Consider the following 19,205-nt stretch of genomic DNA (forward strand, 5'->3'; position numbering starts at 1 on the left):
ATAAATAAAATAATAAATTAATAAATAAAATAGAAACAGCTCCCCCCTTGTTCCCCCTAGAACCCCACCGAGTTGGGCATTGCCTGAACCCCAGCACTTCAGGGCAAGGCCAGGCTTGTTGTGTCCCCCCTCCCTACATACTCTTTGGGCCCTATTTACAGATTCACAGTTGGGGGGCAGGGAAGGGGGGTGGAGGGGGCTCCCCTCCCTCCCCAGCCCCCTGGGGTCAGGGCAGAGGGGTCCCGTTGGTGGCCAGGAGCTTCTTGTCCTTAGGGGGGCCTCGGCGGGGAGAGCCGGTCAGCTCTGGGTCTGGGCGGCCGGGTGGGGGCTGTAGGCTTCGGGGTGGAGTGCCAGCAGGCCGGGTCTGGGCCCCATTCTTCTCATCTGTAGGGCACAAAGCAGTTTGGCCTCAGTAACCCCACAGTTGCTAAACCCCAGGGAACGTGTTCCACAGTGAGGCCAAAGCCTCCATCAAGGAGCAGAAGCCAGGGGACACACTGCCAGGGGGCACCCAGCACTGGGCCTGGTAGCCCTAGGGGGCGTGTGTCTTGGGTTCCTCCAATCCTGTGGCTTTGGGCCTTGGGCCGGGTAGGTCCAGGGGAGATTGGCCGGCTGACCTCAGGAGACATGCTCAGACTGGCCATGACACTATGTACTAAGGGACAGCTTGTCTTGGCACCAGGTAAGATGTGCATCCCCCAGGTCATGGCCAGAGGGCTGCCCTTATCTTCTACTACTCTGGCTGTTTCGGGGAATGCCCCTTGGCAGTGGGGCCCAGGGGAGCCCACATTGGGTTGTCCTGGGCCCACCCTGTTGGGCCTGCCTGACTCCCCTAGTCCAGGAGACTACATTGGTGGTCAGGGGCCATCTAGCAGTTTCTATAGGGCGGGAAACAGTACTGGAGGTCCCTCGGCAGGGACCAGCCCCCAACACAGCCTGCCAGAAGCCATAGCAACCCTTAAGTCTCCCCTATTTGGGACCAGGCTCAGGTTGCCCCCTGCCCATTCACCATTGTAAGATGGAGGTCCTGGGTGCCTGTGGGTCTTACATTTTGAGGGAATGCCCTTTTGGGAACCCTGGTTGGTAAGGCCAGTTTTCCTTGGCAACTGGGTCTAGAAAGGTTCAGGGGGCCAAACTTGCATCCTGGTTGCCCTAGGCCACAAGGCCCAGGGGCCCCGACCAGAACAGGTTTCTCCACCTGCCTCCAGCGTGTTCAGGTGGTAACTCCCCACTGAGGGTCCGACCTGGGCACTGCAGGATGTTTCCTGGCATCCTTGGCCTCCAGCCCACAGGATGCCAGTAGCCTCCCCAGCTCCCCACACCTGGATGTCAGCCCAGGCACCATGTGGGACCTCTGGTCTCCAGGACTGAATGATCATCAATGGGCCTTTTTTGAGCCACTGAGTTTAGGGTTGTTTCCCGTGGCCAGGGGAATGAATACAGGTGAAACGGGTCCCCCGTGGAGAAGCACTGCTCCCACCTTGGGGCTCGGGGCTCTCCAGTGACAAGGTACCCTGGCTCCAATCCACACTCTTGGGGGCTGGTGAGCCTGCTTCCTTTCAGGGAGAGGGGCGCCCTGTCTCAGCAATGAGGCTGAGAAGGAACCCTTTGCTTAGCAATTTTGGTTACTCTGGTTGCTAGGGCAGGTGCACCTCAGCAACAAAGCCTGCCACGGGGCTGTCCCTGGGTGCTAGGGAATTCTGCTCCCTGACAACCAGGGCTGGTGGGATGAGGAAGGGCCAGCCCACAAGCACAGACCATCACGCTCCCTGTGAACCCTGGTCATGACAGTGGTTGGGTGCCTGCAGCCTTGAGTCAGCCCCAACTTCTGAGCATCTGCGGACCAGCTGTCTTGGTTTGAGTTCTGAAAGTCTGCACCCTGGGAACCTCTCAGTCCCGAGCACAAGGACAGCTGGTCACATTCCTCTAGGACACCGTTCCAGAGGCTCTGCGAGCAGGAAGTCCCACTACCCCCAACACGGAGACTTGCTACCCTCTTGGGGACCCTTGGAGGCCGCTGCCCTGGCAGGGAGGCCATTTCAGGCTCAGGATGGCCTGATGCCTATGGAGCTCAGGCCCCAGCCTCTCTCGGAACCTGCTTACAGCACTGCAGGTAAGGCTCCACACAGCATGAGGGCCTTGCTTCCCTGCGGCTGAAGCCTTGCCTACCAATCAAAGCCCTGCAGCACATGGTCACTAGGATGTTCCCCCGCCTGTGGCATGGAAGAGGGCGACAGTGCCGCACCCCGCAGGCCCCCACCTGCCAGGGCCTGCACGGAGGGCTGGTCATGAGTGCTCAGCAGCTGTGCCTGGATGGTCTCTACCACACGCTTGAACCGACGGCTGGGACCTGCAAGGGGCAAGGAAACAGACTCACTTGGGCTCGGGGCCACCCGGCGGAACCTCCCTCCACCCAGCAAAGGCCTCTCCTCTAAGTCTCAGTTACCAATCCCCCTCCACCCCCCACGGGCCAGGCATCCATTCCAGGTTAGCAAATGGGGCTATGAAAAGTTTGACTTAAATAAAATTACAATGGGTATTGTTTTCTGTTCAAACAGGTTCTATTGCTTGTTAGTTTCTAGTTGAAGGCAGAAATAATTGGGAGGGAGAAAAATCTTAAAACTGAGAAAGTCTGCATATTAACCTTTAAGGGAAAAAAAAGAAAATGCCCTAATTCATTGTGGTGATGTAATGCCCCAGTGTCCCTAGCAGCCTGGCTTACAGATGCTGGGAGCAAGCTCATCTCCCACCTGTGACATCTTAAGACTGGTGGCAAGGACCACAGCCGTCCCTCATTATTCACACTTTTGCTGTCAAAGGCTGCTAGGAAACATCGAGTGTAGTGCAAGTGAATAATGGGTGCACAGCACTTGGAATGTCCTAAATATCCATTAGATGTTGACAACAGAAAAGGGAAGGAGGGATGTGGGGTGCCAGTGAAGACAGTCTAAACATGGCCCCGTGGAGCACCATCTCCTCTTTCCGCATGCCGCTGCCCAGAGGGAGACTTACCAGAGATGAGAGTGAAGGTGACAGAATAGATGCCACCACCACCACTGCCATCTCGTCGCGGGGAGGGCTCTGGACCCTCAGAGGAGCTGATGTCCACCTGGAAGCGGACAGGCTTCTGGAAGACGGAGGGGCCGCCGCTGGCCTTGTACTCGGCCCTGAAGCTGGTCTGCGACAGCACACTGTGACTCAGGCTGGGGATCTGAGACAGGTGGGGGACAAGAGAAGGGGTGACTCCAGTGACCTGAGCCCAGGGAATGGATAACCAAGATTACTACCACCTCTGCCCAAGGAACTATGGGTCCCACCAGCCAGAAAAGGCCTATGGGAGGCCTGCTGCCTGCCGGGACTTGTAGTTTTCTCTGTCCAACTATGAACCAGGTATCAGGAGTGGCTGACAACTGAATCCCAATGTAGTGAGGACTCTCATACCCAGGGACCAACTCCTGGCTCCAGGACCACATGATGCAAACTTCTCCCACCCTCCACAGACACAGCTGTCTCAGAATCCGGGAGTCCCATCAGCCCTTGGGGCAGAGGACCATGGACCAGTGGGGAGCCCGGGAGTTCACCGACAGAAGTGATCCTTCAGTCAATCTCAGACCTGGAGGCGGGGGAAGGGCAACTCACCAATCTTCGGGACACTGATTGTCATTTGGGATCCTATTTCTCCACTCACAGACTCCAGGGCACAATAAACATCTTCCTCCCTGCCCCTACAGTGACCAGCCCCAACTCTGGAGAGAACTACAGATCGCGCGAGCCCCAGGAGGAGGTCAGGCAGAGCATAAGGGGCCAACCCCAGGGGCTGCGGGGAGGGCAGGCCAGTGGCCAACGCACGTGGCGACCCAGGCCGCTCACCGACAGGAAGGCATGGACAATGTCCGCTTTGATGCTGCTGAGAGGTTTGTCCTTCAGCACAAGGAATATTTGCTCTTCTTTGTCTAAGGAGATGAAGTTCCCGAACCAGGAGCGTTTGGCCAGCCTGAGCGGGAGGGCGTGGTTGGAGGCGTGTCAGGACGGGGCTGAGGTATGAATCCTCCCTCCATCCCCTCTTCCCTCCAGTCAGACTCACTCTGGGGAGGACTCCGGCGTCAAACTGGACATCTCCTCAGCGGTGGGGACTGGGGGGTAGGGAGGGGAGCGCATGGTCAACGCCTGTTTGTCACCCTGGTTGGTATCCATCACCCAGGCCAGCAGTCGCCTCCAATCAGGGGCTCCAGACGCCACTGCCAGCTCACCTCTCGGTGGCTGACCCGCGAACGGCAGGTGGCCTATGCCCCTTCTTTTCTCAGGATGTCGTCACCCCACCGTCCTCCCGCCGCCCCCGCCAGGTCAGTCCGGGGGCGGGGCTAGGCTTGCTAGCCGTGAGCCAATGGGAAGGTGAGCCAGAGCACCAAGGGGACGTGTCCTCCAAAGGCTCCTCCTCCAGGGTTGAGGCCCCACCCCTGCATCTCGGTCCCCACCCCGTCTTCTCATAGGATGTAGGAATCCAAACCCCTCGCCCCTTCCTCCCTTGGGACCGTTATTAGCCCCCCAGCCCCATCTCCACATGAGGGCTCAGGAGTCCGCCCCCAGCTCCTACACCCCCAGGGACTCCGTACCCTGCATCTTGCGCCGGTGAAAGCGAGGGGAGCCCAGGAAACTGTTGCGGATGGAGTTGAGTCGACTCCGCCAGGCAGCTCCCCCGACACCGCCGCCGGGGCTGGGGGGCGGCGTTGTCCCCGGGGTCCCGGTGGGGCTGGCTCGGGGCGTGTGCAGGGGCGAGTGCAACGGGGTCCCCCCAGAGGAGCGCGGGGAGCCTGGGGGGCCGGGCAGGGGCGTGGAGCGGGCACTGGGGGGTGGAGGCTGCTCCCCGGCGCCCCCACCCCTGGGGCCCCGAGAAGGCAGCGTCTGCGTTTTGGAAGTCGGGGAGCCCCCGCCCCGAGCCTCATCTCCAGCCCCGGGTTCTGGTGAGAAGGAAAAGACCGGACTCTGCGGAGGAGGGGAGCCGGGTGAGAGGGTGGATTACAACTCCCCGGAGGCTGTAGGAGCACGGCTCGCGCACACCCGCACGGAGGCGGCCCCGATGCATGCTGGAGCTTGTAGTCCACCCCACCCCCCACAAACCCGCTGTCGGGCGCAGGGGCTTATTCTGCCATGCTCACCCCTGTAGACCCAGCACGGTGGCTGGTCCACAGGAAGCGCTCCATTAGCTTTTCTTAAATAAATCGGTAACCCCTAAAGACACACTAAGACCCCCATCGTGCTGAGGGGAAGGGGCCCCTCGCACTAAGATACTTAGGAGGCCTTGAGTCTTGGCCCTTCAGGGACAAGGAGGCAATGTCTCAAGACATCACAGAACTGCAGTCTCTGCTGCTCAGTCTTTGCACCAGTGTCTTCACCCCATTGCCCTTCTCAATGCCCTGGGGATCCAGCCTTACCCTTGGGCTGCTCAGAGGGCTGGAGGACAGACCAGTGGAGGCTCCGCTGACACTACGGGATCTGTTTCCAGAAGAGAGTTTTTAAAGTCAGGTGAGTGGGTTTCCAAAAGGCCAGATGTCCCCTCCCTTTGGCACACCTTCCCGACGGGGACATGAGGCCCAGGCAGGAGAGAGGACTTGTTCCAGTCACATAGCAACACTTAAGTGTGGCTGGTCTCCAAAAACGAACTCGCTCCCCGCCAGCTCTGCGCATCCTGTTGGGGGCACAGGGCTCCCACCTCTGGCTGTGCTGGGCCATCTCCAGGGCTCGTCGAGTGGGCACCGGGGAGCCACCTCCCCCCCCATCCGTGATGCTCAGGACTTCCATGGACTTCCGCTCTGGCCGCCTCTTCCCGTGACGGCTGAGCATGGGGGAATCCACACGCTTCCGAGGCGGGTCTGAGGGCCGAGAGGTTCAGCCCAATCAAAACAGGGATTTGCCCAGCTGTGCAGGGCACTCATACAGATGGGGACACTGAGGCCCAGAGTGAAGAGGGGTTTTGATAGAGGTCACTGAACAAGTCAGGGAGTCTAAACCCAGGGGCTCAGGGCCTACACCACCCCCCCTCCCGGGAATCCGGGGTCTGCACTCCCAGCCCTGCCTTCTCACCAACGTCATTCCGGGGAGGCAGGTCCTGGTCCTCACAGCTGGGATACCGCTCCTTCCGATCCAAAAGCAGATAATATATCATCTTTTCTTGGTTCTCTCTATACGGGGGTGAAGTGGGCATAAGATCGGGGTCAGAGGTCAGGTTCCGGAGGTGGTCACATTCCCTCGTTGCGGCTGTGGCTCTCACGGTCTCTGTCCCCCAGTATCTGTTTATGGCTCCATTTTTCTAGGTATCAATACGGTTGGTTCTTTCGTCTCCTTGTACATCTCACCTTCACTTTACTCAATTAACAACAGTGCCTAAGCACTTACTATATACTTAAGTACTAACATGAAGCACCAGCTGTCTGTCCAAGCATCTAAGATTTCAGCACCTTCTTTTCCCGCTGGTCCTACCGCTCCCTTGCGGTTCCTCCGGGAACAGCTCCAGGAAGGAGCTTTAAGCCACGCCCCATCTAGCGGGCTGGGCGCCACGTCCAGGGGATTCTCTGCGCGCGTGGCTCGTACGCGCCCCCCTGCCGGCTGTCTGTGGAGCGCGCGCGTGTGTGTGTGTTCTGGGTGGGGTGTGTGTGTGTGTGTTCGCTCCACCTGGGCGGTGTGTGTGTGTGTGTGTGTGTGTGTGTGTGTGTGTGTGTGTGTGTGTGTGTGTGTGTGTGTGTGTGTGTGTGTGTGTGTTGGGATGGGGGTCTTACTCCTCGCTGCGCAGCTCTCGGTGCAGCCGCTCGCGGTCCCTGAAGCAGCCCAATGAAGCCATGCTCTCCAGGACGTCGGGGTCCAGCTCTCCGTTTGATGGCAGACTCCGCATGGCCACCCGGCGGCCTGGAGCTGGCTCCAGGCATGGGTCCGGCTCGTGTTTTCCGCCCCTGCGAAAGAGGAGAAACATGGGGAACCCGGGACTCAGGGTTCGCGGGCCCCAGCCCTCCACTTGTGTTCTCCTACCCCAGGACCCAGAAATCCGAATCCCTAGCCTTCCTCACTCAGGAACCTCGGCATCCCGCCACGTAGCTGGCGCTCCAGCTTTGGGGACCCTTGATATTTGGGCCCCTCTGCCCTCCTCCCCCAGGTACCCAGGTGCATACTCACAGGTACCAGGGATGTTTCTGAATTTGCTCCAGCTGTGAGGAGGGACGGTCATAGAGAATTATGAGTGAGGTTGTTAGACACAGTAAGCCGCAATTAAAGTTGATGGGGTGGCCTTGAGGGTCCCTAACAGTGCCCCCTGCCCCGCAACTAAGGTCAGGATGACAGCTTAAGTCTCCACCTACTGGTAGCTGAGCGCGAAGCTCCGCGCAAGCGCAGTCCGCCTACTCTGGACCCGCTCGCCACATTTTTCCGCAAGCACAGTAACATCCTGCCCGCTCTGCACGGCCTCCGGAGGGCCGGTCTGCGCATGCACCCTCCGGTGGGTTTGGGGCCCCTTTGGAGTGGCCCTTTGGGCTGGATCCCGGGCTGTGGCTCCGCCAGCGGCCCCCTGCTAGCCTCATCCTAGCTACTGACGGGCAGGTCCTGGAAATCCTCATGATTCCCCTAAGGATTCTGGCCTCATCACCCACCGTCTCCCCATCCCGGTCCCCCCAACTCACACTGAGCCTTTTCTCCGGCTCCACTTCGATCATCCCCCTCAGGAGGCTCTGGCAATCTGGAGGGATGAAGTGGGGCATATGGAAGACACCCCGTTTCACCTTCTCGAGCAGCTGGCGGAGGTTGTCATCATCAAAGGGCAGAGCCCCCTGTGCAAGAAATAACAGGACCCCTTACACAGAGCTTAGGATTTATCAGGCGAGAGTCTAGTGCTTCACACGCATTGACACTTTTAGTCCTCACCACAAGCACACGAGATAGGGAACATTATTGTCCCACAGACGCAGAAACTGAGGAACACGGGAGCCCAGCAATTTTCCCAAGCCCGCCTAGGTCATAAGTGGGCAAAGCAGGAATTTTTTAACGACGGGCCGCCAGACTCAAGGGCTTAAACTGGGGTTGCTGCCTGGAGGATGTACTTTAATGACAGGTTTCTCCCCAGACCAGTTTTGGGAGGGGTAATCTTCATTTCTTCATTAAAGGTGCGCATCTGTTTCGGTCAGGATGTAGTGGTGAACAAAACAAGCCTTTGCCCTGCTACAGCTCCCACCCCAAAGGGGGACACAGAGATGAGCAAGCAAACATTAATAGCTATGTAACAATGGAGAGGTTGAGGGGACGTTGGAGCCTGCAGTGTAGTGGGCCGAATGGTGTCCCCTCAAAAGTGTATCCACCTGGAACTTCAGAATGCAACCTTATTTAGAAATAGGGTCTCTGAAGATGAAATCTGTTGAGAATCTGGAGATGAAATCATCCAGGATTTAGGGGGTCCTAAATCCAATAACTGGTGTCCTTAGACAAAGAAAGAGGACACAGAGAAGAAAGGCATGGAGATGGAGGCAGAGACTGGGGCAATGTAGCTACAAGCTGAGAAGTACCCCCGAGGTAAGCAGGTCACAAGGGCAGGAAGCACCCCGCTAAGAGTGTGGGTGCTGGTGCCAACTGCCTTACTCAGAATTCTTGCTCTGCTGTTTGGAGCAGCATGACCTGGGGCAAGTCCCACCACTTCTCTGAAAATGGTGATGGGGGGAAAGAGCCCCCACCTCCCAGGACTGCATCAGGGTGAGATGGCTTAACCCCCAGCCAGCCACATGGTAAGGTACAGATGAGTCATCCATTGGTACGTGTTCAACAACTGGTCACGCCCCTACTGTCTCCCAGGTTCTGATCTGGCCACCAGGGACAGAGCAGGGACAAAACCAGATCCCGTCCCCATGGAGAAGCTCTGCCAGAACAGTGCCTGGGACACAGCGATTACTAAGCAACCATTGTTGAATGAGTAGTGGGGAAAGCAGACAACACACAACGGGATACACCGTATGAGGCAGTCAGGATGTCTGTGGTGAGCAAACAGAGCAGGGCACGCTGGTAAAGTGAGCCGGGGACAGTTTCAGCTGGGGAACCTGGAAGGGGGTCTTGGAGATGACACTGATCAAGTCTGGCAGGGGGTGGCAGTGTGAGCGTCTGAGGACTTTTCCAGGCATTCCAAGCATCTGGTTGCCCCTGGTACCAGAGGCCTGTGCACCGAGAACGCAGGGTGTGGGTGGGGGAGAGAGGGAGAGGCACCTGCGCGCTGGCCGGCGGCCAGGCCGCCTGTGGGTGGCTTCCGGCTGGCTGCTGCTCTGGCCACTGGGTCTCCACTTCCCCTCACGTGAAATGGAGATAATGGTCCTCAGAGGGCCATGGTGTGGATTTAAAATAGCAGTAATAATAATAGCAGTCCAGCCAATTCTCGTTATTCGCGGTTGTTATGGTCTGTCTACAAAGTCACCGCGAACACTGAATTAGTGAATTAGCCAGTTCTCAACCCACGGCTCCTACAGGAACACAGGCTCCCGCGAGCCTCCGATCGCATTTTTGTCAACCCATCAATACACAACTTTTTTTACTGTGTGTTCCTGTCTAAAGACCCCGGTACGGACCACACGAGTGTGTCCTCTCAGAAGCCCTAACCCCCAGCGGGATGGGCTTCGGACTTGCGGCCTCTGGGAGGGGGCCGGTTGGATGAGTTCTGCAGGGTGGGGCCGCACGACGGGGGCGGAGTCCTCCCGAGGGGCGGAGCCTAAGGCAGGGTTGACCGGCGAGAGCGCCCCGCGGGAAAGCAGCTCCGCGCAGGCCCGGAAGCGGGCTGTCGCCCCACCCAGGGTCGGCGGCGCCTGGGTCTTGGACTCCCGACCTCCAGAACTGCGAGAAATACGTGTTTGTTGGTTAAGCGCCCCCGTCTGTGGTATTGTCGTTACGGCGGCCTCAGCTAAGACAGACCTCCAGTTCAATACGCGCAGTGTGACACCGTTCACATGGAACTCGGGGCCAACGGCGCTCTAAGCCCCGCTTGAAAGAAGCTTCTCTAACGTGTGTTCTCGGCGAGGCACAGCACAGGCTTCCCGTGCTTAGGAACACGAGGCGGTATTGCAGCACTCTGCGTGGGGACCATTTTAAACAGTGAAATCACCAACAGAAAAGCACAAAGGAGCAAAAAACGTGGTACTCAACACACCACAAAGGGGTACTTGTTTTTAAGATGAGAGCTGAATCGGGGGAGGAAAAAAAAAAGCAGAGTGCCGCCTTGTTCGACCTCAGCTGGGAACGCGCGCAACTCAAAATTTTCTCCACTCTGCGCACATCGGAAAATGGCTTCAAAAGCTCCAAAAGTACTGATTTTTAGGTTATTGGTAACTAGCGATCAGGCAAATTCGCAAATACAGAGTCAACAAATGGTGAGGACCAGCTGTAATATAAATAATAAACTACTACTACCGCTAGGTAGCGAGCACAGCCCAAAGGGCTTGATGTGCAACTTTCTAGCCAGTCTGGTAATGCCGGGTACGGTGATGAGCCCCCGCGTGCAGATGAGGAAACAGGCCTGTGGAGGGAAAGCGCCTTGCTTGCTCGCGGTGGCGGAGCAGGGACGTGAACACGTCGGGGTGGGCCCAGAACTTCCTCCACCACATTCTGCAGACAGGCTAAGGTCTGGAGTGCTTTCACTGGCCTCCCTGCTCTGGGGCTGTGTGCCCCGTGAAGGCCATGCTGTTTGTCCTCATTCCCTGTGCCACACAGCCTACCCAGTCACATAACCTACTGGGGTTAAGGGAACAGACAACAACCCCAGGTCTGTCATTCAATAGCTGTGCACCCCTGGGCCAGTCATATTCCCTCTCTGGTTTTGTTGAGACAATTGCACGGGATCACATGCTTGGAACAGTGCCCGGCACACAGTGAACCCCTAGTTTATTCAAGCTACACTGTTTATTGAGGGCTTACACTGTGCCAATGCTGGGGCCAACAAAATAACACACTCAGAGACAACAGCCCTGGACCCAGGCCCTGACCTCTGGGAGCTTATGGTGTAGAAGGGCAGGAGATGCCACTTAAGCAATTGCACAGCTAAACGCAGTGACAGCCCATAGTTGCCAGGAAGGAGAGAGCCTGCCCGGGGGTCTGACCTCATGAAGGGACAGAGGAGGGGACACAGGAGGCTTCCTGGAGGAATGACAACTTAGCTAAGAACTAAACGTTTAGGTATTACCCAGGAGAGCAACAAGGCTGGTAGGGACGGAGGAGTGTTCCAGGCAGGGGAGAAGAGCAAGTGCAAAGGCCCTGTGGGAGAGGGACTGGGCTGCCGTCCTCAGCCTGGTTATACGGCTTATTACAGTGTTGCAATACCTTGAATCAGTGGGCAGACAGCTACTGTCCCAAGCCTTTTGCCTCCTGGCTGCCTCTTCCCTTTCCCAGAAAATGTCACCCTTCAGTTCTGCCCCTGATGGTTAGCTCCAGGCCCAAAGGGGGATTTTCCAGGATGGTGGTCTGTTGGTTCCCAAATCCCACCTGCCTGATACCAGTTAAAAATCTGGGGGATGTTCTTAATGTTCTGTGCTCCCACCTGGCGGGCATGTTCTAGAAACGGTGGGAAAAGTGAGGGGCGCCTTACCACAAGCAGGGCGAAGAGGATGACTCCACAGCTCCACATATCTGCCCGCCGGCCATCGTACTTCTCCCCCTGTGAGGGAGAAGGCCCAGACATGCCATCGGTCTGCCGCCACGGTCCCACTGCCCCCTCCCCTCCACCGCGCCTCGCTCACCTTAATCACCTCTGGACACGCATAGTGGGGTGACCTGGGGAAGAGAGGTGGTGTGAGTCTCTGGCCAGCCTCCAACCCTCCCCAGGCTCAGAGGCGCCTACTCACCCACAGCTGGTCTCCAGGAGGCTGTCCCCCACCTGCAGGGATGCCATGCCAAAGTCTGCGATGCGGATGTTGTTTTTCTCATCCAAAAGGAGATTCTCAGGCTTCAGGTCTCTGTGGCTGAGATATCAGGTGGGGCTCAGGCCTCAGCCCCATCCGCTGTGTCCCCAGGGGGACACTTCAGGAAGCTCTTTGCTACGGTCTGTTCCAAACAGGTTCCAAAGAAGACTGTACCTTCTGTGCCTGTCCCCAAGCTTCACCCGTTACCAGCTCTGGTGAATCTTCCCTCATGCACGATCCTACATGCTCTCTTCTCCCCTACCTGCCCCAGATTATTTTGTAGGGACCCAGGTGTCGGGTCCCTTTATCCACAAATATTCAAATATGGACAAAGTGAGATGCTTTGAGCTAAGCAGGGGTGATACTGAGCTGGCTCTAAAAATATTTAAATATCCCCATTCTGAATTAAAAAATATTTCCACCCCAAGTCCGTCCCTGGTCCCTCCCTCAGGAACCCACCACAGGCCACACTCCTCAAGACTTAAGGGTTCATGTCTATGGGGAGGTGAGGCCCGAGGGTTCTAGTTTCCATTGCAAGTGGTCAGGAATGGGGTCAGATTTGCTGTTAAATATGTTGACTGTAGCCCCCTAGAGGTCAGTGTTTTGTTTTGTAATATATATATTTTAACTGAACTATAGTTGATATTAGGTCAGTGTTTTTAACGTCAGGGTTTTGACTCTTTCTTGTCAACTGGGAGGTGCTGACAATTTAATGGGGCTGCCTTTTTATCACCAAGCTTTACCACCAAGTCTGAGCCCCTCCACCACCCTGATCCCCACCCCATCTCTAATCCCCATCCAAGATAGGGAGGTATACAAACAGACAAGGCCAAAAGACTGGCTGAAGCCATCCATTTGACACCTTAATTAATCATAAAATGCTGCATATTTATTATCTTGTTTTGAGAGCATACAGTGGGGAAAGGATGATCTTTCCTATGAATGTTCATATGCAAAAGAACAAACCTCGACCCTTACCTTACACCATATGCAAAAATTAATTTGAAATGGATTCCAGGCCTACATGCAAGAGCTAAAACTACACAACTTCTAGAAGAAAAATGTAGGAGGAAATCTTAGAGACCATGAGGTGAGCAAAGATTTCCTAAACAGGAGAAAAAAACATGAACTGTGAAAGAAAATAAGTCAATATATTTTGAGTTTATCAAAACTGAAAACTCTTGCTTTTCACAGGACAGTGTTATAAAAAGAAAAAGCATGTCACAGAGGAAATATCTGAAAAGTATACATTTGATAAAAGATTTGTTCTTAGAGTAAATAACTCTTAGGAGTTATCCCTTGAGTTATCTCTTGTTCCTATAATAAAGAACTCTTATGGCTCAGTAATAAAGAGGCAACTGAATTAAAAGTGGGTAAAAGGATCTGAATAGACATTTCTCCACAGAAGATAGACAAATGGCCAATAAACACAGGAAAAGATGTCCTATATCATTAGCTATCAGGGAAAATGTAAATCAAAACCACAGTGAGATCCGACTTCACACCAACCAGGATGGCTATCATCAAAACATCAGATAACAACAAATGCTGGCAAGGATGTGCAGAGATTGGAACCCACACAGACTGCCGGAGGAATGCTGACTGGTGCAGCCACTGGAAAAATGCTCTGGCACTTCCTCTAAAAGCTAAAACATAGTTCCCTTTACGTCCCAATTCCACTCCTGAGTGTGTACCCACAAGAATTGAAAACATGGGTACATACAAACTTGCACATGAATGTTCATATGTCAACATTATTCATAATAACCAAAAAGGAGAAACAACTGAAATGTCTATCAACTGGTGAATGGATAAACAAATGATGGCATGTCCATACAATGGAATATTATTCAGTCATGAAAAGGATGCTACAAGATGGGTGAACCTTGAAAGCATTATGCTCAGTGAAAGAAGCCAGTCACAAAAGAGACCACATATGATTCTATGTATATGAAATATCCAGGAAAATAAGTCCATAGAGACAGAAAACAGATTAGTGGCCAGGGGCTGGGGGCAGGGGAGCGGGAGAGGAGACTGCTTAATGGGTATGGGCAATGACCTGGGGCCAATACTATGTTCTAAAATTATACCATAGTGATACACAACCCTGGGAATATACTAAAAACTATGGAGTTGTATATTTTAAAAGGGTGACTTTCATGCTGTATGAGTTATATCTCAATTTCTAAAATAGGGACACAGGATTTGTTTGGGGGCTGCCCCACACTGGTTTCCCATAAGCCTGCCATGGGCTCCCAACAGCCTGCCCTGGGGGCTGTGCTGTCCCGGCCTCCCCTCAAGCATCCCCTCACCAGATGGAGTAGCTGTGGCAGAAGTCCAGTGCCGACACAATCTGGCGGAAGAACTTTCGGGCCTCCTTGGGGGTCAGTCTCCCCTTCTTTACCAGGTAGTCAAACAGTTCACCTCCAGAGACATGCTCTAGAACCAGGTACCTGGGGGACAGGGAGGGGGCAGAGGGCTGGAAGGGACATGTGGAGGACCAAAGAGCCTGGCCCCCCTCCAAGAGCCTCCGACCCCAGCAGAAGACCTCAGTCCCATTGGCCCTGGGGGCAGAGAACCCCAATTCCCATGCGTCCTTGGGAGGAGGAGATTCCAAATCCCATCAGCTTCTGGGAGGCTGGAACTTAAGCAGCAGAGACTCCCAGGTCAACTACAGGGGTCAGCATTTTTACTTATAGTTGTTCTCATGAGATGAGGCAATTCCATTGGCATGTGGGGCCAGAGATCTCAATTCTCATAGGCTGCGGGAAATAAAGTTCCCTATGTCCATCAGCCTCTGGGAGACCAACATTCTCATTCTTATCAGTTTCTGGGATGCAGATAATGGAATTCTCATCTATTCTTAGGCAATGGCATTCAATGTATGCTCCAACTCAACTGTCAACACCTGTGGGGTAAAGACTACAACTCCCAGCACACCCTGGGATGTGAAGCCCCTCCCACCCCCCCGCCATTCCCATCAGTCCCTGGGGGAAGATACTCCAATTCCCGTTAGTCCCTGAGAGGAAGAGACCCTGATTTCCATCAGCCTCTGGGAAGCTGAAATTCCATTCCCATCAGTCCTAGGCAGCGGAGACTCCACATTAACTTCAGGAGTATTAATACGTTGACTCCTAGTTGTCTCAGGAGATGAGGAGACTCCATTAGCACCTGGAGGATAGTCACCCCCAATTCTCATAGGACCCTGGGAAATAAAGATGCCCCTATTCCCATTAGCCCTTGGAAAGCCAAGCCTTTCATTCCCATAAGCCTCTAAGATGGGGAAACCTGAATTCTCATTAATTCTTGCAAAAACTGCAGTGTGCACCAATCTAAGTCAACTTCTTCGAGGTAAAAGACTACAACTCTCATCAGCTGAGAGTTAAAAGATTCCAACTCCCATAAGCCTCTGGGACACAGAAACACCTAATTCCTGGCAGCCACCTGCAGTCTAAAGACTCTAACTCCTGGCAGCCCCTGGGAAACAAAGCTCAATTTCTGTGAGCATTCAGAAGGCTGAGCACACAATCCCGTGGGCCCCCCACTCCCCACACAGATGGTGGGGGGCAGGGTGACAGCTCCACTGGTGGGGTAACAATGGTCCCTCCCAGCACACCTGGGGACACCTGAGGACTGCAATTCCCATGAGCACCTGCGCCAGACAACTTCCTGCCTGGGAAACCCGCCCCAGCATCTGATGGATGTCCAGTCAGTTCATCCAGGGGACCATGAGGTTGGGGCAGGGGGCTGTCCCCTCTCTCACTGCCCAGCCCAGCTGTCCCTTGGGTCACCAGAGGCCAGACAAAGGCCTACTGTCTGGAGCCCAGACAGCTGGACCCCACCCCCATCTTCCTGGGGGGTAATTGACTTTGAGATACAGACTCAGAACTCCTAAGAAGACCCATTGTTGGGGTGTCCAGTCACAGCACCCAGAGTTGTGTTGGGGGTGAAGTGGGGCCTCCAATGAGTCAGAGTGAGGCTTTGGCAGGGGCAGGATTCACCAGCCTGGGGCTCTGCTAGGCCCCATTGCCTGAACAAATGGGAGGGATCTGTCCTTAGGGAGTTGGGTCTGGCTGAGGGCATCCAGATTATTCCACACGAACGTTCCCTGGGGCAGGGGAGGGATCAGCCTCTGCCCACTGAAGAGGCCTCAGGCTTGGCAGTCCTGCTGCTGAGGCACATTCGACCTTAGCATCACACCAGGTCAGTGTGGGAACGAGGATTGTGTGTATGTGGGGGGGTGCCTGTGCAGCAGAGAAGGGACTAGAACTTCAGTGGTCCAGCCAAGAGAGCTCAGGTTTCCCCAGGTCTCTACAGGTCCCACCCCAGGAACTGCGGGAGGTTGTGTTGTGGTGGGGGCTGGGTGTCTATAAATACCTACAAATATTTCTTGTTCTCGTAGACGTCGTGGAGCTTGAGGACATGCGGGTGTTCAATGAGCTTCAGGATGGCGATCTCCCGCTCTACCTGGGGGCCGAAGGCAGGGTGGACACAGAAATGGAGGTCAGCATGACCTCCCCGAGCTCCAAAGCGTCCCCCTCCCCTAGCATGCACTCACCTTCATCAGCACCGACTCGGACAGCTTCTCCCGGTTCACGATCTTGATGGCGACCTTCTGGCCCGTGATGCAGTGGACCCCGAGTTTAACCAGCCCTGGAGGAGCAGGGTTGAACATGTGGGGTGTGCTCCCAGAGCACTCTCCCCCACTCTGGCTCCTAAGCCCCTGTTGCCCCCCATTTCCTCCTCTCTCCCCTGCTGACTGAATCACCTTTACCTGAACTCCTAGGAGCCCAGAGCCACCATTCCCACAACTTGCAGTTCTCTCCCTGCTCCGCTGATGGGCTCTGTTCCTTCTGACTGTCCATCTCTCACCTTCCCTGCTCAGCTGCCCTGATCCCCACCCGATTCTACGTCCTTCCAGTGAGCCCCTGTAAGTTCCCGTCTCCACACAGGCCTTCCTCCCTGTGTCTCCCCCAAGCTGTCGACCTCTCTCTGAACCCATCACTTTCCTGAATTCTCTGCCTTTTAATCTTCTGCGGACTCTGTCTCCCAAGAAATACAATCTCACATTTGTGCCTTCCCCAGACCATCCTCCTCCCTCTTCCTAAACCCTGACCTCTCGATCCACTCCTTTAGTCTGCTTTTAATAGCAGCTGTAGCTGGGAGCGTGCAATGCCCACGGGTGTGCCCACTCCCCAGGGGTAAGCCCCAAAGCCACAGACCAGGAGTCTAGGCCCCCAGCCCTTCGTCCCTCTGACCGGAATCCAGACCCATGGCCCCTTCTCCATAACTCAGGAATTCAGGTCAGCGGACATCTTCAAACTCTTGCCACTAGGGTGGGGGTCTGGCCCTCTTCCCTTCCCCCCTCACACTCTGGCCCTCAGCTTTATAGACCCTAGATCCACCGCAGGAGCCCCTGCCCAGGACACGTGTGCGGCTCCTGCCTCATACCCACCCACCCCCCACTTGGCAGGAAAGACCCACGGCTGCTGGCCAGCGCTTAGCAACAGCAAGGGTTTATCCCCCATTCCAAGCCACTCCTGGGCATCTGCCTTTCTGCCCCTCCATTCCTGGTCCCCACACTGAGCCAGCAGGCTGAGAAGGGGGGGAATGCTGTGTGCAGACCCCCCTATCCAGACTCACTCCCACTCTCACCCGCAGGCCTGCTGGTGCCGAGGAAAGCGGATCCCTGGGCGCACCCCCATCCCAGCACCTCGCCCCAGCCTGCGGCTGTACTGCAGCAAAAGTGCTGGGGTTCCCAGTACCGGCTGGCCTCCCTTCCCCACTGTGGGCCGGGAGCCCCTGCAGCCTCCGCCCCAAAGAGGTGCGAGCCTTTGCGCCCCAGCCCCTCCCCACAGGAGTCCAAGACCCCAGCCCCTCCTCCCCGGGACCCCAGCGTCTCAGCCCTCCACCCCTCCATCCTGGGCACCCAGCAGTCTGGATCCCAAGTCCCTTCTCTGGGAGGGACCCAGGGGTTTGGACTACCAGCCCCTGCCCTCTGAGGACCCAGGAGTCCCGCCCTCGGCCCCCCAGCACTCCCTGCTCCCTTGCCCCAGGTGTCCCCTCCCTGGCTCACCTGTCTGTCCTTTGCCCAGCGTCTTCTCCAGCCGGTAGGGGCCCACATACTGGGCGTGCTGGGGTGGGTGTGGGTGTGGGTGCGGGAGGTGGTAGGCGGGGGAGCCCCCGACCCCCTCCTTGGCCCCAGACGACATGGTGCCCTTGGTCCCGGCCCGACCGGCCCCCCGGCCGCCCCCCCTGCGGCCGGTCGCCCCGTCCCTCCGGTGGGGGCCGGTGACTGCTCCGTCCCGGCCCCCCCGGCTGCCCCCCACCTCTCCGGGGGTCCCCAGGGGGCTGGGCTGGGCCCCCCAGTCGGCGGGCCGCGGAGCTGGGGGAGGGGGGGCTAGCCCGGGGGGGTCAGGCCCCGGGAGTCAGCATGGCCCGGGGGGGCTGCGCAGCCCCCCCTCCCCAGCCCGTCCCTGGCCGGGCCCCCCCTTCCTGCGCCCCTCCCCGCCGGGGGGGTCTGAGGTGCAGGCCGGCGGATGCTGCAGGCCGAGGTCCCCCCCGCCCCCCCACGCGCCCTCTCTCCTCCGCCTCCTCCTCTCCACCTCCCCCCGCCACCTCGTCCTTTCTCTCCGGCACGCTGACATCACCATCCGGGGACTCCGGGCCCTTCCCCAAAGTTAACCCTTTCGGAGGGGGGTGGGGGGGCAGGCCTGGGCGCCGGAGGGACGGAGAGGAGGCGGGGGGGATGCAGGGAGGGATTCGAGGATGCGGAGGAGAAAATGGAGGGAGAGATGGAGTTACACAAAGGAGACGAGTCTGGCAAGGACATGGGGAGAGGCAGATGGCAGAGATGGGGACGTCCAGGCACAGGGCTGGGCCGGGAGGAGACAGGAGGAGAAGCCGGACGGACAGCAGGGGAGGCAGAGACAGCGGGATGGGCAGACAGAGGAAGAAAAGCCCAGGGAGAGCCAGAGGCGTAGAAGGCCAGGGAGAGCGGAGACGGGGAGCGAGCAGAGGGACGGGGGAGAGGTGGCGAAGAGACGCGGGGAGGCTGAGGAGACGGAGGGACAGAGATGGTGCGGAGGAAGGGAGAAGGGACAGGGACAGAGGGAAAGGCGCAGAGGTGCGGCACGGGGAGCGGGGCACACAGGAGGGCGGAGGGCAAAGGGCAGGAGAAAAGCGGGAGACAGATGGGAAGGGATAAGGTGCGAGGGAAAAACGGACAGGTGGAGGGAGGGACGGGAAACGGCTGGAGGGAGACAAGAGATGGAGAAGGAGAGAGCGAGAGGGAGAGACACG

General features: G+C 56.7%; 1 protein-coding gene and 1 long non-coding RNA gene across 3 annotated transcripts; one reads left to right on the forward strand and one right to left on the reverse strand.

Moving 5' to 3' along the window:
* Positions 1-218: 218 nt before the first annotated feature.
* Positions 219-18,253, reverse strand: BRSK1 (BR serine/threonine kinase 1). 2 transcript variants are annotated; one of them, XM_017647222.3, is made up of 19 exons: positions 17,980-18,253; positions 16,462-16,556; positions 16,285-16,370; positions 14,216-14,356; positions 11,847-11,963; positions 11,742-11,775; positions 11,591-11,659; positions 7,665-7,811; positions 7,165-7,196; positions 6,774-6,944; positions 6,082-6,179; positions 5,711-5,870; positions 5,433-5,493; positions 4,614-4,983; positions 4,085-4,133; positions 3,871-3,994; positions 3,013-3,211; positions 2,261-2,350; positions 219-384 (listed from the first exon to the last, which is right to left on the reverse strand). In XM_017647222.3, exons 1-19 carry the CDS (start codon positions 18,113-18,115, stop codon positions 227-229), a joined length of 2,337 nt encoding a protein of 778 aa, XP_017502711.2. In that variant the 5' UTR covers positions 18,116-18,253; the 3' UTR covers positions 219-226. The 2 variants fall into 2 exon arrangements, with proteins under 2 accessions (XP_017502711.2, XP_036881666.1); XM_037025771.2 differs by having other exon boundaries at positions 16,281-16,370; positions 17,980-18,023.
* On the forward strand, positions 16,563-18,045 carry LOC140847028 (uncharacterized). Its single transcript, XR_012126620.1, has 3 exons — positions 16,563-17,206; positions 17,565-17,727; positions 17,960-18,045. It is a non-coding gene; the product is annotated as an uncharacterized lncRNA (long non-coding RNA).
* Positions 18,254-19,205: the final 952 nt, after the last annotated feature.

This window comes from Manis javanica, chromosome 17 (assembly GCF_040802235.1).
Source record: "Manis javanica isolate MJ-LG chromosome 17, MJ_LKY, whole genome shotgun sequence".
NCBI classification, from domain to species: domain Eukaryota; kingdom Metazoa; phylum Chordata; class Mammalia; order Pholidota; family Manidae; genus Manis; species Manis javanica.

Bases quoted from the DNA above. Each gene is read 5' to 3' on its own strand.
- BRSK1 (XM_017647222.3), bottom strand. From the start codon at position 18,115: ATGTCGTCTGGGGCCAAGGAGGGGGTCGGGGGCTCCCCCGCCTACCAC. The intron at 6,945-7,164 runs GTGAGTATGCAC...CCTCTTTCGCAG, and splicing joins CAGAAACATCCCTGGTACCT to GGGCGGAAAACACGAGCCGG. The intron at 5,871-6,081 runs GTGAGAAGGCAG...CTCGGCCCTCAG, and splicing joins GCCTCCCCGGAATGACGTTG to ACCCGCCTCGGAAGCGTGTG.